Source organism: Thermobia domestica, chromosome 13 (genome assembly GCF_964235325.1).
Source record: "Thermobia domestica chromosome 13, izTheDome1.hap1.1, whole genome shotgun sequence".
Taxonomy (NCBI): domain Eukaryota; kingdom Metazoa; phylum Arthropoda; class Insecta; order Zygentoma; family Lepismatidae; genus Thermobia; species Thermobia domestica.
The window spans coordinates 184,054,526-184,077,158 of NC_137466.1; the positions used below are offsets into that span (position 1 = coordinate 184,054,526).

The following is a 22,633-nucleotide window of genomic DNA, read 5'->3' on the forward strand; positions in this document are numbered from 1 at the left end:
TGAATCACGTGATCATTCACACGACTGTTACTTTTGTCTGTCAAATATAAAGGGAATAACCTCCTAGGGTAAACGATCAGTACAATACCCACACCTACAATCAGCTAGAAGACCCATCCCACATGGTGAAGGTTTTCCTGTGGCAGTGCCGCCAAACGTATGGACAGTAGACAGCAATGATGTTTATGAAAGTGAAGATGTTATGGATACTGAGAGTGAAGACCCTATATACAGTGCACGTATCAGAGAACTACATTTGAAAACTCAGGATTAACTGGACGACTTTATTAGAGACTTGAACCTACCCAAACAACAAGCTGAACTCTTAGCTTCAAGACTTCAAGGTTGGAACCATCTTCAAAAGGAAACGAAAGTGACATTTTACCGTGGTAGACAACATAACTTCCTAACATTTTACAGCCGTAGTGATGGTTGTATCGTACTGACATGGAAGGACTGGTGCAGGCATTGCAAATAAAATATAAAGTCGATGAGTGGCATTTATTCTTGGACTCGTCAAAAGCAAGTATGAAATATGATCTCCTCCACCGGCAATACGTACCATTCTTTTCTAATTGGATATTCCGTTAATTTGAAGGAGACGTATCAAAATGTGAAACTTCTTTTCGACAAAGTGAGATATTCTGAGCATCAGTGGAACATGTGTGGTGACTTGAAGGTAATTGGTTTGGTGTTACGGTTACATTTGGACTATAAAAAGTATTGTTGTTTTCTGTGTAAGTGGGACAGTAAAGCAAGGGATCTGCACTACACACAGAGAGAATGGCCTACTCGTACATCCCTCACTCCCGGAATTAAGAATGTGAAAGAGAAACCCCTTGTTGACCCTAAGAAAATTTTTCTGCCTCCCCTGCGCATTAAATTGGGCCTTATGAAAGTGTTTGTGAAAGTGTTGGAAAAGGAAGGACAAGGGTTTAAATATCTCCAGAAAAAGTTCCCAAAAATATCAGATGCTAAACTAAAAAAAAAAATGTGTATTCATCGGACTCCAAATACGTTAATTGAAGAAAGATGACATATTCGAATCAAAACTGACTGAGGTGGAACGGAAAACCTAGAATTCTTTAAAGAGTGTCTCGTAAAACTTTCCCAGAAATAACAAAAGTGTGAACTATGTGCAACTAGTGGAGGAGTTGTTGTCAAACTTGCACACTATGGGATGTAACATGTCACTGAGAGTGCATTTTCTATAAAGTCACCTGTCTTTCTTTCCCGCAAACCTAGGAGCTGTGTCTGATGAGCACGGTGAGAGGTTTCACCAATCCATTCAGACCCTGGAGCAGCGGTACAAAGGAAAATCTGGTATGTCAATGCTTGCAGATTTCTGCTGGAACTTGAACACGCTCCCCCACATCATATAAGAAGCAAGCTTCATAAGTGTTTCTTTTCGTTTGAGTGCCAATGTATAAATGCAGTGATTTCAGCCGCAGCTTTGCCTCACTTACACGTGGAAACTTTGCAGTTTCCATTGGTAGAGGCATCGAAGTTTTTCGCAGTTTGACATAAAAAATGTCGCATTTGTTTTTACAAATCTCACATTTTGTCGCATTTTGGGCTATACAATGGCGCATTTTGTTGCCAAGTAAATCACGTTACAATATTTAATAAACAACATTATACAAACTCTAATACAGGCTTTGTGTAGGTACTTCATCAACTTGCGAAGAAACCCTTGTCCCTATTCATTGTTTGTCAGTCTAATACGAATGGAAATGCCACGAAATACAAAGATACTCGTATCGTTTATATTTCTGAGATCCAGATGTGCCACGTATATATTTCTTTCAACATCTCGTTTTCACTTCAAAGTCATAATATTTATTAAAATTCATACATAAAAAAAGCCTTTTAATCTTTTTTTACAAATTTCTCAACAGCCAGACCTGATATAAGATATCTGACTTCAGATTCGTAATCAGAAGGTCAAAACCTATTAAGAACACCTACTTTTATTTAGGAAAGAGAAAAAAGAGAAAATTTGTACGACGGTGTAATTATAAATTAAATAGGTAATGTTATTATCTACGGAGTGATTTCCTTCGACTTGGAGCTTCAAACTATGAATAACAATGTGTATAGTGAAATCAAATACGAGAAAAGATGTATATAAGTGAAATAGAAATGCTATTGGTCGAAGTATTTGGTTCAGTATGAGTGAATAGTGTTATCAACTTATTTTATTATTTTAAATTAAAAGCCAAATACTAATTTTCATGTCTCTAACTTTAATGGATTTCGAAATATGTCTATCTTATTTTCACAATTTCAACCCCCTGTTGTTTTTCCTTCCCACCTTTTTTCTCCCCTGATAGAGAAAATTTCTGAAAACACTTAAACACATCTTTAATCTTTTTAATTGAAAAGTCTGAAATCAAATTTCATATCTGTAGCCTTAAAGGATTTAGAGTATTATTTATGTTTTCTTAGTTTTAAAAAAAAGAGAACATGGTACGTAAATGTCGTTGCTACATCATTTCAACAAGATGCTACTGAACTTGCTATTCAAATCTGAATGAGGAACAAAGGAAATAATACTAATTCTGTACTGTGTAAGTGGTGAACAAAGGACAAAAGATATATTGGTAAAAAGTTTGATGCTTAGTATGTTGATAATATGCTAAAAGGAAAATATTGATAAAGTGATGCAAAAAAAAATTAGAATGGTGCTTAATTGTCACGCTGCTTTTGGCGTCCAGGCTACCGTATAACGATAACATTTATAAATACAGGGTGGTAGTTAACTCCACCGACAAACTTTGGGAGGTGATTCCTTATATGAAATGAAAGAAATACGTCTAATAAACATGGGACGAAAAACGTCTGCTTTCAGAGTTATGAGCCGCCGAAAATTCACGTTATCGGCGGCTCACCGTCGTCGGCGAAACGAACTGTAAAAAAGGAAGTTGGGGTATATGAATACTCCTTTAGGTACTAATGACGCGTTCGTTTCGCCGATAACGGAGGATCTTAAAACATGGATATTTAGATAGATCGCATACTAGTTCCTGTGTAATTCCTTAAACCGCTTGGGATAGGTCCTATAGTTTTTTAAGGCAGGGCGTTTCGAAACATGATTTTTCGAATTTTCGGCGGTTCATAACTCTGAAAGGAGACGTTTTTCGACCTAGGTTTATCAGAACTTTTTTCTTTCATTTCATATAAGGAATCACCTCCCAAAGTTTGTCGGTGTAGTTACCTACCACCCTGTATGTATATGTCGATGTGGACAACAGTCCATATTGTAGATATCATTTTTCTTTGTGGCTAGACCTGAACACTTGTTAAGTTTTGTGGCCAGACATGTATAAACATGTTTTTCTAGACAGTTCTGATATAATACGTAAAGAAGCCATTAATAGTGGACGTATTTTCAATTATAAAGAAGTAATTTCGTGAAAAATAAAACGGTAAATGCAGAAAATCTTCGGAAAATACATCTGTTTAAATATATTTTATCTTGAGTGTTACTATTGAATATTTAGCATCGAACTTAATGCTAATATATAGATGTTAGAACTGTGAATAAAACACAGGGATATTTCTTCGACTACCACTATTTGCCTACATAATAAATTGATAATGTTTGGGGATAATTCGTATTATGTGGAAAATAATATACAAGCATATAGCAAACAAGTTGGGCTAAGAAGTGACTCCAGTATGGAAAGTGACGCTTTGAAGTTTGTACTCTGCTATAGAAGTCAGTACCATGACTGACGCACGCTGTATGGATCTATGTCAGACATAATCGAGGAAAGACGAAACTATGGAATTTTAAACTCAAAAATCTTCGTTTAATATCATTTCGCTAGGAGAGAATTCAGTTAGAGATTTCGAATTTTCCTTTTGTTGTATTCTCCTATAGAAACACTTGTGTACAAATTAGATATAATATTTGTCCACAAATGTGTGATTTGGAATTTCGCAGATGTTATGAGTAAGGCCGCGCCTCCATTGCTTCCGAATGCGATTGCGAATGCGAATGCGAATTTCCCAGCGTGTGTAAATAAATAGGAATGCCTCGATTAGTTCCGACCTGCGAATTGCGAAAACCGACGAAAAGATGCGAATGCGAACGATCCCAACATACTGGAATTGTTCGTCCGAACTCGTGCGAACAGAGAGTCGTCTGAAGAGAGATTGAGCGCTACGTGAGAGAAGAAAGTTTGTTTTGCGTGAAAGCAGACGACGTTGCAAGGTGCGGAGATAAAAATAAAAATGGAAATAGATATTGATGCTTTAATAAATTGTGTATTTGATAAAGTTCCATTGTGAACCAAGCTCACCCAGATTACCACAAACGACAAATCGTGAACAAATTATAAGCAGATGTAAGTAAAGAACTTGGATGGAAGGTATATATATAATTTTCGTTGTTTTCTCTTTAAACTATGAAGATTTAATTAATACACGAACCGCAACGTTTTATTCAATTTATATTTCCTCTTCGTTCCTCAAATAATGATTTTACGAATACATATAATTATTCACTAATATGTGTGAAACAGCAAAAATGGGAAAATTTTCTTAGTTCGTTGATTTTGCAATCTCTAATTTTATTTAATTAATTTATTTTAAAGTGAAAATAGCGGTTACCACAGAAGCATAATAATAACAGGAGCGACATTCACTCTATTTTGCACATAAAGGAAATTTATTATTATTATTATTATTATTATTATTATTATTATTATTATTATTATTATTATTATTATTATTATTATTATTATTATTATTAATACTCTGAAAACTTTGAGATATGAATTTTAAAGCAAAAATATATCACATTGAAGGTTTGAAAGAAACATTGCAACTTGATTCGTATTCACAAAACTTCGGATGTAGTAGAGGCACATGAATTCGCAGTTCGCATTCGCATTCGCGTTCGCAGTCGCATTCGGATGCAATGGAGACGCGGCCTAAGGCTCGGTACTTAAAGACCTAAAAATTGCCTTAAAAGAACCTATAAAAAGACCTAAAATATCTTTAAAAAGGACCTAAAAACTGGAAAACAGGACGTAAAAATTAGACCCAATTTAATTAGGATTCTCAATCTAGAATAAGAAAACTTCCCCACCCTCACCCTCCTGCTGGAGGACTTTCCTACGCCTCCTTATCTGATTTGTGATTGTTGCAGATCGTGTTTTATCAGTCCAGTTGAAAAATGTCTTATCTTTTGAGTTTTCTTTACTAAAGAAACGATGTTTAAGAGGTGGTGGTGATTCGAGTTAATGACCAGTTAATTTATTATCGAAAGATGAAGTGCAAAAAAGACGTCAAGACCTATGAAAAGCTTAAAAAAAACAATAAACAAAAAACGCCGAAAAGGCAAAAATGGAGAAATAAAATCCACCATTTTCTGGTCTAAAATGACCCAAAATGAACGTATATTATGTTAAGCCTCGTCTTCGGCCATTCGTAAAAAAAGGGATTTTTTCTCAACTTCCGGACCCTAGCGATGAGACATTTTCCTATAAGAACGAAGTCCAACCCCCGTTCATTTCAAGCAAAACAATCTGCTCTATCGCCTAGACAACATACAGTATACTTACCTCCTTAATGTCCTACCTTTTTACAATATTAGATTGGTAAGAAAAATGTCCGCTTTGACGTATGGTGAGAAACTCTCCTCAGTCATACAACATAGGGATGGGCTATAATCACGCGTCTTCCTGATGCATGTCCTTCTAAAGTATATCTTCTAGATAGATGTTAAAGAACATTGGTAAGAGACAGCATTCCTATTGAATTTATCTGCAAATGTATTCTATTCTGTTATTTTCCCTTACTCTAACATTTATACCTAGGTACATTTTATATATAAGTTATCTAGGAGTCTTCCACCCTCCTGTTCCAACAACATTTTCTTCAGATCTTCTGTCTAGGTAACATATATAAATAAATTAGTTCAGCTTCATATTTAAAACTGACGTGTCTCCGAAGTGATGTCTCTTATTCCAAAATATTTATCTTTTTGTTGTTTTCCAGATTACTAAAATGTCTCGTTAATAACCAGAAACTATCTGTAATAAATATTCACATGATTGGACACAACGTAGGGGCTCATTTGGCTTCGTATGTTTCCAACTGGCTTGGAAAAGTCGCCAGAATTACAGGTAAATAACATTTCTACCCGTGTTCTACCCGTAACACCCGTATTCTACCCAATAAGATCACAATGTTTTGAGCCAAGATTAATGGCGGAGTAAGCAATCAGACCTGCCGATGCTCGTTTTTTTTTATTTTTTTATTGAGTTAATAGGACGAAAATACATACGGACAGATCCTCTATTTTATAACATCCTTGGAGCTAAGAAGGGTACAGTGCAAGCAAGAAACGTCATGTTCTATATTTTTAATTATAATAAAAATATATAAGGAACAACAAATTAAACGGTAAAAGTGTGGTAACTTAGTGGAAGACGATTTTTTACATATCTTGAGTAATACGTTCCATGGATTCAGCAGTTTGTTTTTTTAACGCATTGTGTAATTTGACAAGAATGTTGCAATTGATCCCTGGTTGAAGTCTCAATTTTATCTGAACAACACAAACAAACTCCTTTAGTTTTATTAAAGATGGCTTCTAATGAAAACAACTGTTTTCACACGTGTTCATATCTGATGAATTTGGTGACCAATTCAACAAAACATTTGTATAATATGTTTACGTTCTGTATCGGTTATGTCAGCAGTCAAGAGTGTAGCGTCGGAGGAAGGGGGTGGCACATGCTCTCAACTTTCTCTCCGGAAATATCTATTACTTCTGAAGCAATTGTCGCAAGGTAAAGAAAAAAGTGTGTAAAACTGATTTTGCATCTCGCCTGTAGAATGTATACGTGTTTTCGTTTTATTCAAGACCAACAACGTTGTGGTCAGTTTTCCAAAGGATTTGATTTACACATAAAAGCACAAGGCTAAAAATGTGGCTTAAAAACTGGAAGACATTACATAAACACTTTACAACTTGGCAGAGATGCATTCTCACTTGTTGAAGCGAATGAGAAGCACTAGTAGGCCCGTATCCACGGGGGAAAGGGGGAGACGCCCCCCTAAACTTTGGCTGGCCTCCCTAAAAGCTAACGGTAGGCTTACAAATGAACTATAATATGGTGATGAAGTATAATATGATTGGGTCTGGCTCCCCCTAACTTCTACCGGGCCCCCTCTAAATTTTTGGGCTGGCTACGGGCCTGAGCACTAGTTTGTATTTTTAACTGACTTCTGAAGTGGTCTCATTTTAAGAGCTTAATATCTCGGTGAATAGGTAAAAGCATTGTTATCTACTTTCAGAAAGTATTTTTAACAGTATACTCCGACTGAAAATCAAACCCGGACTTCTTGGTGAACAGTTACGAAATGAATATGCTTCGGTATTTTAACAGGTAGAGCACCTACTAGTCAAGAGTTCCAGGTTTGAGTCTGTAACGTGATCGACACATAAATGGAAATAATTTGTTACTCTTAGTTCTATTCATTATCTGTATATACGAAGATATATGCTCTGGAATGAGGATATTAAGCTCAGTCAACTAGTACTACCGCCTCTAGTGGCAGTTTTAAAAACTGAGGTTTTTGTCAGCGGTTTGGCAAGGCTTGTCTGCTATTACTGATCGCTAACTTCATTGGGACCAGGTGGCAAGAATATTGCTCTCTCATAAATAGCACACATTTGAAATTACGAAAAATGTGAGGGAGTAAATTACTATGTGAAATGTTGCAATATAGGTTTGATTTTACAGAAACATTAAAATATGTGGGAAAAGAAGTATGTTATACAAATAAGGTACAAATTGACTTAGCACAAATTTTGTCTTTTTGTTGCTACGCCATTAACATTTTTAATACCAGTTCTTCATTCCATTGCTTATATTCTCCTTATGATTAGGTATACATATTATATTTAATAAGTTTCAAAGTTGAATGTTTTGGAAGTAATACTAAATGTCGTTTCACAATTTTGAGAAGTTTTTGTGTAATGTTAGTGTGAATATATATAAATATATATTTGTTGTTCCTTTTTTTTTTATTACAAATAATAAAAAAAGAAAACATATATAGTGTTCACAAACAATTATTTCCATGTATTCGTCATTTCGTCGCCAACTTTGTATGTAGGATTTAGATGTTACTCATATTTGAGCAATTACAAGTCCCAGTCGAGATACTGAATGCATTTTACAATAATAATAATAATAATAATAATAATAATAATAATAAATCGAAGTGGCAGTAGCTCAGCCTGTAAACCGTTCGCTTCGCATCCGAGAGATCATATCAGTATGAGAGCCTTATGCAGAGTCATTCTGATGCGTGATTAGTGACATACTAAAGAGTTCGACTAACATTTGTTTCCTGCAGTAGTATGATGCTAATCATACGTCGAAACGACTCTGCATAAGGCCCATATTATCCTGACTCTACTCACGGCACCACTTATTTGGTTTGTTTAAAAACCAACCAAAACTATTCTAAAAAAAATCTCGCACTTTACTCTTATCTAGGGTTGTTACCTCCCTTAATAGATTACTCTTCAGTACAGAGATCCAATGATTTTTTTTAAAAAAAACAATAGAATTTCTCTTTAGGATAAAACTTGACAATTTCTGTGTGTTTCAGGGTTAGATCCGTCAATCGTTGGCTATGATTCTGCTGACGACACTTGTGTTTTAGATCATTCTGATGCGTGGTTTGTAGATATTGTTCACACGAATCCTGTGCCTCTGTTAGCAAGATTAGGAATAAGGAAAAAGAATGCAATTGGTAATTAGAATATTGAATATTATGAATTGAATATGTAGAATATCGATACATTTAACAATAAGGACATTTAAAGTATTTATAATTTCACTTGCTTTTGTCACTAAATGACATTAGTCATACTTTAGTCATATATGTTGGATAGAACTGTCATGTTGACTAAATCAAATTACACTATAACATGTTAATTAGAATTTCCTACAGGCATTAAGGTCATATAAATTTCCCTTTTATGGAAAACAAACAAAAAGGTAAATATAATTGATCTTGTTCTAAAATAATTAAAATTACTAAGTTGGTGTATCACTTTATATAAAACGATAATCACGCCTGTTGTTCTGTATGGTTGTGAAACATGGTCGCTTACACTGGAAGAAGAACGTAGACTAAAGTATTTGAGAACAAGATTCTGAGATGATTATTGGGACCCTAAAGGAACGGGAATGGAGAATGGCGCAAACTTAATAATGAGAAACTACATAATTTACAGAAGGGTCATCATGTCTAGGAGGCTCAGGTGGGAAGGTCATGTAGTAGCTGGAATGGAAGAAAGCAGGAACGCTTTCAAAGTTTTAACTGGAAGTCCAATCGGAAAACAACCATTAGGAAGACCTAGGCGCAGATGGAAAGACAATATCAAGATTGATCTCGTAGAAATAGTAACCCAAAGTAGAAATTGGGTGCAGTTGACTAAGGATAGAAGTCGTTGAGTTGATTTTGAGTTTAACGTGCCTTTCAGCAGTGAGGTTATATGAGACGGAACCTACTGATTAACGTGGAATCCGAACCACATGAGCTACCGCCGGGAATTGAACCCGGGTCATCCACACCAAAGGCGCGCACGCTAACCGCTTAGCCACGAAGAAGCTCAGGATAGAAGTCGGTGGAGAGCTTTTGTGAACGCGGGATTTAACCTCCGTGTTCCATAGGCCATAGAGTTAGTAAATTACTTGACATATGAATGGTACTATTAGTTAGCACAAATAATTAAACCTTATAATACAATGAACGTTAGATCATTATTTTATAATATAAGCAAATGTCCAAGAATTTAGTCCGATCTCAAGTGCCATATCTTTAAGAGATTTGTGATAAATGCGAAATTACAGTTCGCTCATGCTTTGAAATCACGGAAGATCCGTTCAATAAGCTTTCTCCTCTTGAGTGTCAGCACAGTCACTCCGTTCCAAACAGGAAGAGTAAGGAAGACTTATCATCTCTTTCCATTGCTTGCTTGGTCAGCAACTATGCAGTAAACCTTCTGATAAGAATGTTTTCCAGATGATCTATCTCCCTTCTCTCTCGTAAAAAGCATGAGAAAAAAGTACTGTTCTCGAGTTCTTGGATATTTAATCAACTTTTAAAAATCAACAACTGTGGAGTTGTTTATGATATCTATATAGTGCTGTTTTCTGGCGATACGCACGACAGCCACATTTTTTCTGAAGTTTTCTAAAACTGGCATGTTTTTTTTCTTTCTTTCTTTTGTGCTTGTGAATTGAATATCTCATTGTAAATCGATTTGAAGACTAGAACAAAAGTATATTGCACGCATTCGAACGGTAACGGTGAGAATTTGCATTCCTGCCCCTGAGAAGTATATTATTAATAGCACTTTTGTTTCTGCTGCCGTAATGTCACATTTTGTAAAGTGCTTCTTAACTGTACACTCAAAACCATTTAAAATCATTATTAAGTATTCTGTTTTTTTTTTTTTTTTTTTTTTTTTTTTTTGCAGATCCTGGGATTAATGATTTCTTTTTGTTTGGGTTTGAGCCTCAAAATGTTTCTTCCATGTTTCTCGATCTTCAGCTTCCTCTTTTAACTCCCAATATTTTATTCTATTTTTAAAACTATGTTCTTCTTCCTACTCCTCCTTTTCCTTCCATCTTTCCTTCTAAAGTGGTGTCAAGAAGGCAATTTCTTCGCAAGATGTGTCCAATTTAATTGGTCGTCTTTCTAAGGATGCTAGCTAAAATTGTCCTGTTTTCTCCTGTCAGTTTTAAAACATCTTCGTTTGTTAATCTCTCTGTTCATTTTATCTTCTTTGTCTTCCTCCAACACTACATTTTGAAGGTCTCTAAATATTTCTTCTCTATTTCCATAATGTAAAAGTCTCTGAAAATGTAGTACATATAATAAATACTTTTAGGACCCTAAGTAAAATAAAACTTAACAAAAAAAAAGATGATCAGTTAAAGAAGTAGCCAATAAAAACAGCTAATTATGGGCAACATAGTTCACCTGAATTTTAGATCCCGAACACTGTTTTAGTGTTGGACGATTCATATACATTGATGAACTTATTGTACGAACATAATAAAGAGCATTTATCAACTTTTAAAGATATGCAAGTCATTACACAATACACTCCAACAATAAATATGGTTCAAATGTTAAAATCCTAATTCGAGTATTCGAACTCAAGAGGAATGAGAAGAGTGAATGTCGATGAATAATTTATTTATACTGCTTATTTAACTCTGTTAGGGTCAATAAGTCTAGGAGGCTTAGGTGTACAGGCCAAAGGTGTCCAAACTCATGAGGTCGGCGCTCACGAGTTCGCAACTCACGCTCACTCGACTTCAACCTCACGAAGTGAGCGTGAGGTTGAGTGATTGTGAGGTCAGACTAGTGAGTTGAGCGTGAGGTTGAGTGAGCGTGAGGTCAGACTGGTGATGTGAGCCTGAGGTCAGACTGATGTGGTGAGCGTGAGATCAGACTAATGATGTGAGCGTAAGGTCGAGTGAACGTGAAATCAGACTGATGTGGTAAGCGTGAGGTTGAGTGAGCGTGGGGTCAGACTGGTGAGGTGAGCGTGAAGTCGAAATGAGTTTTTGAGCGTGAGGTCGAGTGAGCGTGAGGTTGAAATGAGTTTGTGAGCGTGAGGTTGAGTGTGGTCACCTCGGTACAGGCCATGTAGCTAGAACCGAAGAAAGTAGGAACGCTTTCAAAATTTTAACTGGAAACCCAAGCAGAAAAAGACCATTAGGAAGACCTAGGCACAGATGGAAGGATAATATTAAGATGGATGTTGCAAAAATAGGAATACAAAGTAGAAACTAGATCCAGTTGGCTAAGGACAGAAATCAGTGGAAAGCTTTTGTAAACGCAGTATTGAACCTCCGGGTTCCGTAGGCCATAGAGTTAGTTAGTTAGATATAATTATTAGTATCAAGTTTCAACACATGAAAGCTTATGAAAATGACAAGTTTACCCGTAAGCAGGGAGTAGATTTACTGATTTATTATACTTCAAGAATGTGTAACTTAAATTTTAATGATATTATAAATACATTCAAAGCTTACAAGCTACGTACAGAACAAGCCACGATCAGATCCGACTCAAACTTCGCCCGGAGAACATATAATAGAAAAGAAGAAAAAATTCCAAATTAGAGCTGCCCCCATCCAGAAACACCGGAGATATGCTCCGCAACATAACGCACCACGCGACAATATGATATAAGGTAAACGTCGCAAGATACCCGTTTATGTTGGAAATGGAAAGGATGGGCAGCACCAGGATATCAAGATATTTGATATGCTATAACACTGACTTGGCGGCCACGTTAAAAGCCGCCATCTTTGCTATAGCGTAAGGTATTGAAATGAAAAGCGGGGTGTATGATATATCAATGTAAGGTAAAATGCAAAAGGAAAACCAATAATGTAACCGCGAAAAACATATGTGTAATGGTGTGCACGGGACGAAGTGTAGAAGACTAGGGCAAAACAAACGTGTATTCGAAGGACAGAATAATAGGGCAAGACCCCACGATAAATGGTACGCGACAAGTAACTGCAACAGTGTCTGTGCATGGAAGTGCATCGGCCTTGACAGATTATGCCTTCCGAGGATATTGGTGCCTTTCTCTGATATTGTGACTGGGACCGTCGTGAAACAGTGTAGCAAACCGTGCAAAGGAAAAGATACATTCGTAAAGAACAGGGCTGGCCTTTCCCATCCGTACGCACTTTGTTTCAGATAGTGTTGTTTAAACAAACGTGGGCCGAAATGTCTCTTGTTCACACGAAACAACAAGAAAATTGAACAAGAAACGTACAAAACGGTGTCCAGGAGTAGGCTTCAATCACAGGTAGGTCGCGCTTTTGATCACCAATCCAAGATGATATGTCCTACACTCCGGAGTGAGGTGCCGAATTGCTGTTCCATAAGAGGTAGTCCTTTGTAGATTATGTAGTCTCCAAACGAGTGATCGTATTGAGGGTTGCAATTATGGATTTTCACTGTTCCAAACGGAATCCCAATATCCTCGGAAGGCATAATCTGCCAATGCGGATGCACTTCCATGCACATACACTGTTGCAGTTACTTGTCGCGTACCATTTATCGTGGAGTCTTGCTCTATTATTCTGCCCTTCGAATACACGTTTGTTTTGCCCGAGTCTTCTACACTTCGTTCCGTCCATATCACCATACATATGTTTTTCGCGATTACGTCATTGGTTTTCCTTTTGCATTTTACCTTACATTGATATATCATACACCCCGCTTTTCATTTCGATACCTTACGCTATATCCAAGATGGCGGCTTTCAAGATGGCCGCCAAGTCAGTGTTATAGCATATCAAATATCTTGATATCCTGGTGCTGTCCATCCTTTCCGTTTCCGACATAAACGGGTATCTTGCGACGTTTACCTTATATCATATTGTCGCGTGGTGCGTTAATTTGGCATTTTTTCTTCTTTTCTATTATGTGTTCTCCGGGCGAAGTTTGAGTCGGATCTGATCGTGCCTTGTTCTGTACGTTGCTTGTTAATATTGCTTATTCAACGAAACTGCCTGTATAAAATCTTAGTAAAACAAATTAATACGATTACTATATTGTTTCAGGTCACGTAGACTTCTATATGAACAATGGGAAACCTGCACCTGGTTGTGAGAAAGAAGATATGTATACTCCTATTTCCGACGCCAGAGATTTTTGTGTAAGGCATTTGGAGCGTAAGTACAAGACAATTTGCAATTTCAAGCAGAGTCAACAAAACTTTTGACTTTTTAAAGTTTAACACTTGGTATGTATTAGAGATGGCCAATTCCGGAAATTTTACTTTCCGAATTCCGGAAAGTAAAATCGAAAAAATTCCGGATTTCGGAAAAAAACGGAATTCGGGAAAATTACGAAATTTTCCCGAAATCTGAAAAGTGAAATTTCCGATTCCGGAAAATTTTGGCCATCAATAATATCTATGAAACTCTAAGAATTTATTTATTTATGATCACTGAACACAATTTTATTTTAGGAGCTACTGATGAAAACTGCTTGTACTAGTGTGGATTGCATGTTGATCTGTAAGGTACACCGAGAGTCCAATTACGCTTTATTCATTCTATGAATATAAATGTTGACAGGACTGAAGTGAAAAGAGTATAATAACAGAAGATACATGTTATCTGAGGAGGCTATGGGTAACATTTTATTTAAAAGTGTCTGTATGTGCGCCATCATTTTTATAATATAAATGTTCACTTCAAGATACGGTGTTAAATTATCCGTAGCATTGTAACCTGTTTCAGAAAGCCTTTTGCCAAATCAATAGGGAAAGGCGTTGTACCTGTGAACACTTTTAGAGTCTTCGAAATTTTGGTGCTAATATTCAGCACTTTTTCCTCAATTTTTGTCGTACATTTGAAGTGTTATCTCTTTGCTATCAGATAGGATGATTTTTAAACGTGTTCCATAATTACAATAGCTTGTATAAGATAAAATAAGAACAAATCCGTTTCGTTCACAGGTACATTATGGTCGTGTACCATTGAACAGACCCTCTTGTACCTTTGAACAAAGTGATAATTACAACGTTTCTGCGGCAATAATATAAAAAGAAGCCACAAATATTAACAGTTATAAATTGCAATAAAAGGTTTAGCTATAAAAAGCTCCCCAGAATTAAAATTTTATCAATTAAATTAAAAATTGAAGAGAAGTTCTAACAAAAACTTGTGAACAATAAAGTTGAGCATATACAACTCTTAACATTATGTTATATAATAAGCGAATATATAGAAACTACTTAAAATTATAATTAATAACTTTATATCCTAACCTAACCCATATAAAATATATCAATTGTTTTAACTACTTACATTGTGTAGCTTTAAACAGTATTATTTATCGTTCAAAGGTACACGATGCATTAATGTTCATAGGTACAAGAGGGTCACCATTACGAAAAAAAAAGTTTTCCACTAGCTTAAATATTGAACAGAAGTTAAAACTAAAAATATTACTGTATTCACCAATGATTCTACTTTAAGTTTGGACAAATAAATATCACAAGTTGCGAAAACCGAAGAGCACAAAACTCAAAAGGTAACTACAAAAAATCTTCGTTTTGGGGGTGAAAAAATTAAAAGGAACATTACTCGACACAACACTCAGTAAACAACAGCCAAACGCGTTTGTATTTTTTTCATTTAATGTTTTAAATGAATTTTAATCACTGCAGCTAGATAGCTCTGAATTCGAGAAAAGTACAGGTGTTCAAAGGTACATTGTTTCAAAGGTACAACGCCTTCCCCTACCATTTGTTTGGTTCCAGTAAGGGTTGTTAAACCTTGCAGCAAAATTACTTCGGTTATTTGTCACTGATTTGCTTGTAAAAGGTCAATTATGACGTCCGGTTGCAATCCGTTCCTCCATAGTATGTGGTGGCTCATCCTCCATACATTCCACTATCTATAGAAAATAAAATGAAATCTTTCAGTTTTACGTCCCACGATTAGGCCGGCTAGGCTAAAGGAGACTGTGATAATGAGAAATGAATTCAATGGTGGAATGTATAAAGTGGGTTGAAACGGAAGAACCTCGAGAAAATCAATACAAAATACAATACAAAAAAAGTAGAAAGGAAACCACTCAATCATAGGAACCCACTCTCAAGAAAATAGATCAACTTGCCTAGTTAACTACTAAATTTACTGTCATGCTATATTTAAGCTAGGCAACAAATATGTCTTTCCTCAGAATTCTATCAAAGAGGAAAGAAGAACTGTGAAAAAAAAATCAATATGTAGGTCTGTATATGAATAATATTTGAGCAGTAGATGAAGTCATGATTTCTCAGTAACCGAGTATATATATTTTGAGTAACCTAATATGTTTGAATATAAGCAGTATTATATTGCGTAGCGAATAAAGATCGTAAGTGTCTGATTTATCGCTGTGTTCAGTTTCTTATCCTTTTATGAATAATTACGATATGTATTTCATATTTACTTTTTACACACAATTAATTATCATGCATTACTGGGCATTAAAGCTACAACACTAAGAACTAAAGATAACAGCAACAGATATTACATGCAGATAGTCTAAGATACAAATGAGAAAAGATTGCAGTTAATTAGTCTGTGGGGTATGTGACAGTGCCGCGAGAACCTAGCAGAAACTCTAAGACACAAATGAAAAAAGATTACTCTTAGCCATACAGTGTGGAGTGTGTGACAGTACCACGAGAAATCTAGCAGAAAATCAAGATGTTTATAGCGCGTGCGTTTGACACCATGAACGGCCTCGGCACGATAAGCCATAGAGAAGATGAGACTTTGGATGACCTTGGATATAACAAACTATGAGTCTGTAACAGGTTTCCAGATCTTATCAACTGTAGCTCGAGAAAGTATCCAGGGTGCGAGGCGATGTTCAATCCTGAATCAGACATGTTCAATGAAAAAGAGATCAGGTGGCCACTTCGATCAAGGGAACAATGGAATATCGTGTCCATCCAGAAAATGTAGAACGTAGCCTGTTAAACGTGGTCTCGCCTTATCCTGTTGGAAACTGGCCCTGTCAATGTACCATCAGCATCTGTCGATGTACCGTTGGCTAATCATAGACATATGTCAACTCGTGTCAGACGCGTGTAGCCAGATGAGATGTCCTGTCGTGTTATTTGTGTTCAATAAACTTGAAATAATAAGCTTAACATTTACTTTCATATTCCGTGCTAACGCAACAATTATAAATTTAGACAAAACTTATAGCTTGTAAATTGTATGAGAATTCTAATAGATTCTTTTGTTTTCAGAGGTTGTGGAAATTATATCATGTGCTAACGGAAGAGCCCCGGAGTATTTTGCTGAGACCTTTTGGACAACCTGTACATTTTGGGGTCACAAAAAGAAGAATCCAATCTCTAGTGTAATTAGGTAAAGTGCTTAATCATTCATCTTATATCTATACATCTACGAGCTAAATACGTAGATCCAAGGGGAGGGCGTTAGAGGTTATAGTCTCCCCCTGATACTGAGGTATACACTGGAGAAAATGGACTTCAATCCTACTTTCTTTACACTGGATAAAGCGGCAAACTATGGTTTAGCCCCTCCCTTGATCATATCCTGGATTCGCGGCTGTATATACCTATATGTATCTATATCTATATCTATCTATCTATCTATCTATCTATCTATCTATCTATATATATATATATATATATATATATATATATATATATATATATATATATATATATCGGATGTTTCAACACAACATCGGCAAGGTTTGAGAGGTGATTTCTAACATCAAGATGAGACAAAAAAATATAGACCAGCCTGGGTGCACAAATGCGTCCTTTCGGAGTTATAGGTTGCCGAAAACATGAACAAATTAACTTTAAAGGTCCATAGTTCCAAAACTATGGGACTTACTGTAGTCGGGTCAAGACTTCACTTAAGAACTAGTATGTGCCCTATTAAAATATCCAAGTTTCATAATCCTGCGATACTTCTGCAACAATTTTTATAGAGGTAGTTGGTGTGTACTTTAAATTATATACCTGGACCCAAACTCCCTCTTAAAAAATTGTTGTGTAAATACGTTAGAATTCTGGAACATGTATTTTTGAATAGTGCACGTATAAGTTTGTAAGTGAAGTCTTGAGTCGACTACGATAAATTGCATAGTTTTGCAGCTATGGACTTTTAAAGTTCGTTTTTCATGTTTTCGGCGAAAGGAAGCATTTGTGACCCAGGTTGGTCTATACCTTTGTCTTAGCTTGGTGTCAGGAATCACCACACAAACGTTGTCGGTGTTGTTTTGAAATACCATATATATATACCGGGTGTTGCAAAATAAGTGTTACAACTCTTGGGAGGTTAATCCTGCCACTGAAACAAGAAAAAAAGTTCTCTTGAACTTTCGGCTATCGGACATAGTTTCAGTTCTACAAGGTGCCGAAAGCGTGGGAAAATGGCTTTCGGACGCCAATAGTTCGGAAACTATCCAACGTAAAGAGGGCGGGTAAAAAATTCACTGAAGAAGTCATACCTGCTGTATTGAATTTTGCATGTTTCACAATCCTACCATGCACGCGCAAGGGATTCCCCAAAGGAACATAGGGAGTCCCGGATAATCTGCTAAATGAAAATCGGTCTTAAATTATATGAATTGATGGGGTTTCTACCAGGTAACAATAATTCGTTTGTATTAAGTTGATATCTGCAACAAATACAAAATGGTAGACATCTTCATGTTCGTTGTGTGTGGTTGCATAATCTCCAGGTACGGATGCTTGCCAACAGTGAAGTTCTGTGCATTAAGTGTAGCAAATTTGTACTCACATGCTCTAGAAAGACATGTGGAGTGTCGGTAGAGCACAACAGATGGAGCAGGGTGATTCACATGTGTGAAAACACGTAACGAAAAATGCCCAGAAATGCACTCACACTCAGTAAACGTGAGTTCAAAGCGTCGGAAATGTAATGATTAGCGTCAAGAACATGAAAGTCAATTCACCAATAATATTCCCTCAAACCGACGCAATATGATTTGCACGGTTGCATACCAATAAGGATGCAACAACTGAGGCCAAGTTGACATTGTGCAAAGGGACTCCCTAAGAAACTGGGGAAACTAAATGAATGTCTCTAGTGGGATCTCATGATCGATATTGAAATGTGGCCAATGTTTGTGTTGATATCGACATGTAGCTAATGGACAAATGTCAGCATGTCCCACTACTGCTGGGACGCTGTCTCACTTGCGAAAATAACGTTGTACTTTCTGGTATTTCATCTGGTGCACTTTTTGGTAGAACGTAATTAGAACAAGATTGTATCAATGCCCCACTTTGTTTGGGACATTGTCCCACAGTCGACACATATGCAAAGAAATCTCTTAATCCATGGTTCAAATTGTGATAGAGCGTGATAATAACAAACTTGTATCATGTCTCACGTCTTCAGGGACATATGACGTACTCGATATCAAAACACCTACAGAAATATATATCTTACACACAGTACACATGCCAAGACAAAGACGAAAATGAACCAATTTGGCACATGTAACACTACATCTGGAACACCATACATATGGAAAATAAAACGACATGAGAAATAGGAAGATACGTCTTAAAGCACTGATTGTTTACAACTGTGCAGTAGAAGTAACAAAATAAAACACACAAGCATGTCGGAAGGCTGTACAAGAGCGCTTGCCAAACCAAGTGGGTACTCCTCAAAGAAATGTATACAGAGAAAGTCAAGCTCCCTCGAGCCTCAGGGCTAGAGCGCTCGCTTTCGCTCGCGTGGTCGCAGTTTCCAATCCTACTGGGAGCCCACGGCCTCAGATTCAAGACCCGAGTAGTTATTTTCCTATTTTTCCCACGTGGAACGGTGTCCCAGCAGTAGTGGCACATGTTGACATTTCTCCACTAGCTACATATTGATATCAACACACACATACTGTTGTGCTCTACCGACACTGTTGTGCTCTACCGACACTCCAGATGCCTTTCTAGAGCATTTGAGTACAATTTCGGTACACTTAATACTCAGAACTTCACTGTTGGCAAGCATCCGTACCTGGCGATTATGCAACCACACACAACGGGCATGAAAGTGTCCGCCATTTTGTATTTGTTCCAGATATCGACTTAATACAAACGAATTATTGTTACCTGGTAGAAACCCCATCAATTCATATAAATTTAGACCAACTTTCATTTAGCAGATTATCCGGGACTCCCTACGTTCCTTTGGGGAATCCCTTGCGCGTGCATGGTAGGATTCTGAAACATGCAAAATTCAATACAGTAGGTATGACATCTTCAGTGACTTTTTACCCGCCCTCTTTATGTTGGATAGTTTCCGAACTATTGACGTCCGAAAGTCATTTTCCCACGCTTTCGGCACCTTGTAGAACTGAAACTATGTCCGATAGCCGAAAGTTCAAGAGAACTTTTTTCTTGTTTCAGTGGCAGGATTCACCTCCCAAGAGTTGTAACACTTATTTTGCAACACCCGATATATATATATATATATATATATATATATATATATATATATATATATATATATATATATATATATATATAGAGAGAGAGAGAGAGAGAGAGAGAGAGAAATTTGTTAAAGGTGAGTGTTGTTAAGGTTTTATTGATGGCGGCACTGCTTGATAAATCTATATCAAATATTTCGGTTAAAAACAAACATCTCGGAGAAGTGGTGTACACATTCAGTCGCCAACTCAACTAGAATTCCGGATTCTAGATTTCTTACTTGCTTATTTGAAAGACCTGCTCCTAATATTAGGTCATACCTCCCTGTCATTACACAGATACGAATATATCGTATAGAATACAAAAAGTAACTTGTCAAATCTTCATGGAAGAACAGCTCTGCATAAACGAAGATTAAAACGTCATTTTTGTGAACTTTCCTTCTGACAAAATGATATCTTCCATATTGCAAATATGCAAGTACTGTATATCAACAATCTAGTAAGTGATAAAAGTTAATAGTAATTAGTGGCACTATAACTCAGTGTTGTAGCAGTGTGATCAAAGGAGTTAAACTGACGTTCACACAATGTGTCTGTCGTGGATTTGAGGTTTACCTAGACAGGGGCGGATCCAGGGGGGGTCGTGTTCAGTCTTTCGTAGAAATGATACATGCTGATTGTTCAATAGTTTGAATTTTGTATATTAGAAAACTCATTTTTTTTAAAAAAAAAAAAAATAAAGTGTACGAGTCACGGGTTATCGGATCATCTAGGTCACTTTGGTTGCAATTATTGACGGATCATCTAGGTTTGGGTCTCACTTTTCAGACCTGGTATAATCCGCTGATCAAGACAGACCCGGCAGCTCAGAAAAACCCGGTGACCCATAACTCAAGCTCGAATATTGAAATATTTGATTCCCACTATGACATTGCTTCATCAAAGCATCGTGTCTTCAATATTTCAAATATAATTTGATGTTTATTGTGTTTCCCATACTGAAAAATAACATCGTGCTTTCTGAACACAGGACTGTACATGAAAAGTTTTACAGTTTCTCTCGATTAAACTTTGATGATTCCTAATAAAAAATATATAATTTTTCTTTTCTGTGATTTCCACGCTTGTATATCTTTATAGACCTTGTAGTTACTTTTCAGTGCAATGCTTTGACACACACAGATACACACAGTGGTGAGAAAGAAAATGTGGAATCTGACTGTTTCCAAGTTTTCCGGGTGACAGATCACGAATTCTTGACCCATTCTATCATTGATAAGTAGTGGCACTATTAGTGTTCAATTTGCGTAAGTTTACACGAAGGAGAATGCCCATATGATATACTAGCGGATTCAGAAGTGTTGACTAGAGGGGGCGGATCGCCTCCTGGAGGATTAATGCAGACTTAAGATACATTCTATACTCTGAGTTTGACATTAAATCAGAATGAAATAGTGCAATGTTTTATATATAGATCTTAAAAGGAAAGAAAAGAACAAAAGCTTAAAGGAAAACGAAGCTAAAAGGAGAACAAGACTTTTAGCAATAGTCCAAAAAGAAAGTGCATCAAAAGATTGTGATCTTGGCTAATAATTAAGTTTTGAATCAGAGTCCACAAAATTTTTGAACGCCCCTAAATCGAGTTTTTCTTTTCTTTTTCTTTTTCTTTCTTTCTTTTTTTTTTTTTTTACGAAATAAGCACATCATACTCAGTTAAGTGATAGCCTGTGTTTGGCTACACTGTGTGTAGTTCTCTAAATCTAAGGCCTACAAGGAAAAATTTGACTGAAATATATTGGATCTTGGATCAGGGGCCACAAAATTTTTAAACGGCTCCTAAATCGAATTTACGTATTTTCTGTGAAATAAGCACATTATACTGACAAGGGACATGTTTCGATTCGAACGCGAGGATCAACATAACACTTGGTAGACATATACGGGACTAAGTACTGACCACTGTATGGTGTGTCATTTCCGTGTAAAACTCGTTTTCCTCCGACAGCGCCACCTATCCTTCGAAACACTAGCAGTCAGATTCCATGGTGTAGGTGGTGAGTGAAGAACAGTCAGGTGCGTCAGTGCGTGGTAGTAAGCTCGAATTAGTGTTAGGTGTGGTAGTCAGTGTGGAAAAAATGGGGCGGGTTGCTGGCATTAACCACCTTCATGTAGTTGAACTGTTAAAAGACGAACTAAAGCGCAGGTTTAAGAATCAAACGTCAGTTGGAGCGGACGATGAGTCATTTGCGACATTTTGGTGCAATTGTATTATCAATGAGTACGAAAATAAATTAGGAATGATACACACATCGACACTCGACAGAGATAATAAAGAAAATGTCATGGCGCAGAAAGGTATCTATGATAGCAGTTCAGAGCGGGAAGAAGACAGCAGTCCAGAGCGGACAGAAGACATTAGTCAAAGCGAATACGACGTATCTTCAGCATGAAAACTGAAAAGAACAGATATTTTATCACAGTTTACGGACGAGGAAGTCCGGAGTATATACAAAGATTATCATAAAAGATAATACAACTCGTACAGGAACTTTCTGACACGACACAAGAAAATTATTTCTTTGAGTAACTGCAAACTTAT

At 36.6% G+C, this 22,633-nt stretch overlaps 1 protein-coding gene across 1 annotated transcript in view; it reads left to right on the plus strand.

Annotated features, from left to right (window-relative positions):
- Positions 1–22,633, plus strand: part of LOC145667880 (pancreatic lipase-related protein 2-like) — a 65,552-nt gene that overhangs the window by 21,742 nt on the left and 21,177 nt on the right. Inside the window, exons 4-7 of the mRNA XM_081735310.1 lie at positions 6,010–6,137; positions 8,641–8,784; positions 13,641–13,751; positions 16,838–16,958. Coding sequence (XP_081591436.1) covers positions 6,010–6,137; positions 8,641–8,784; positions 13,641–13,751; positions 16,838–16,958 — 504 coding nt within the window. The remainder of the gene's footprint in view (positions 1–6,009; positions 6,138–8,640; positions 8,785–13,640; positions 13,752–16,837; positions 16,959–22,633) is intronic.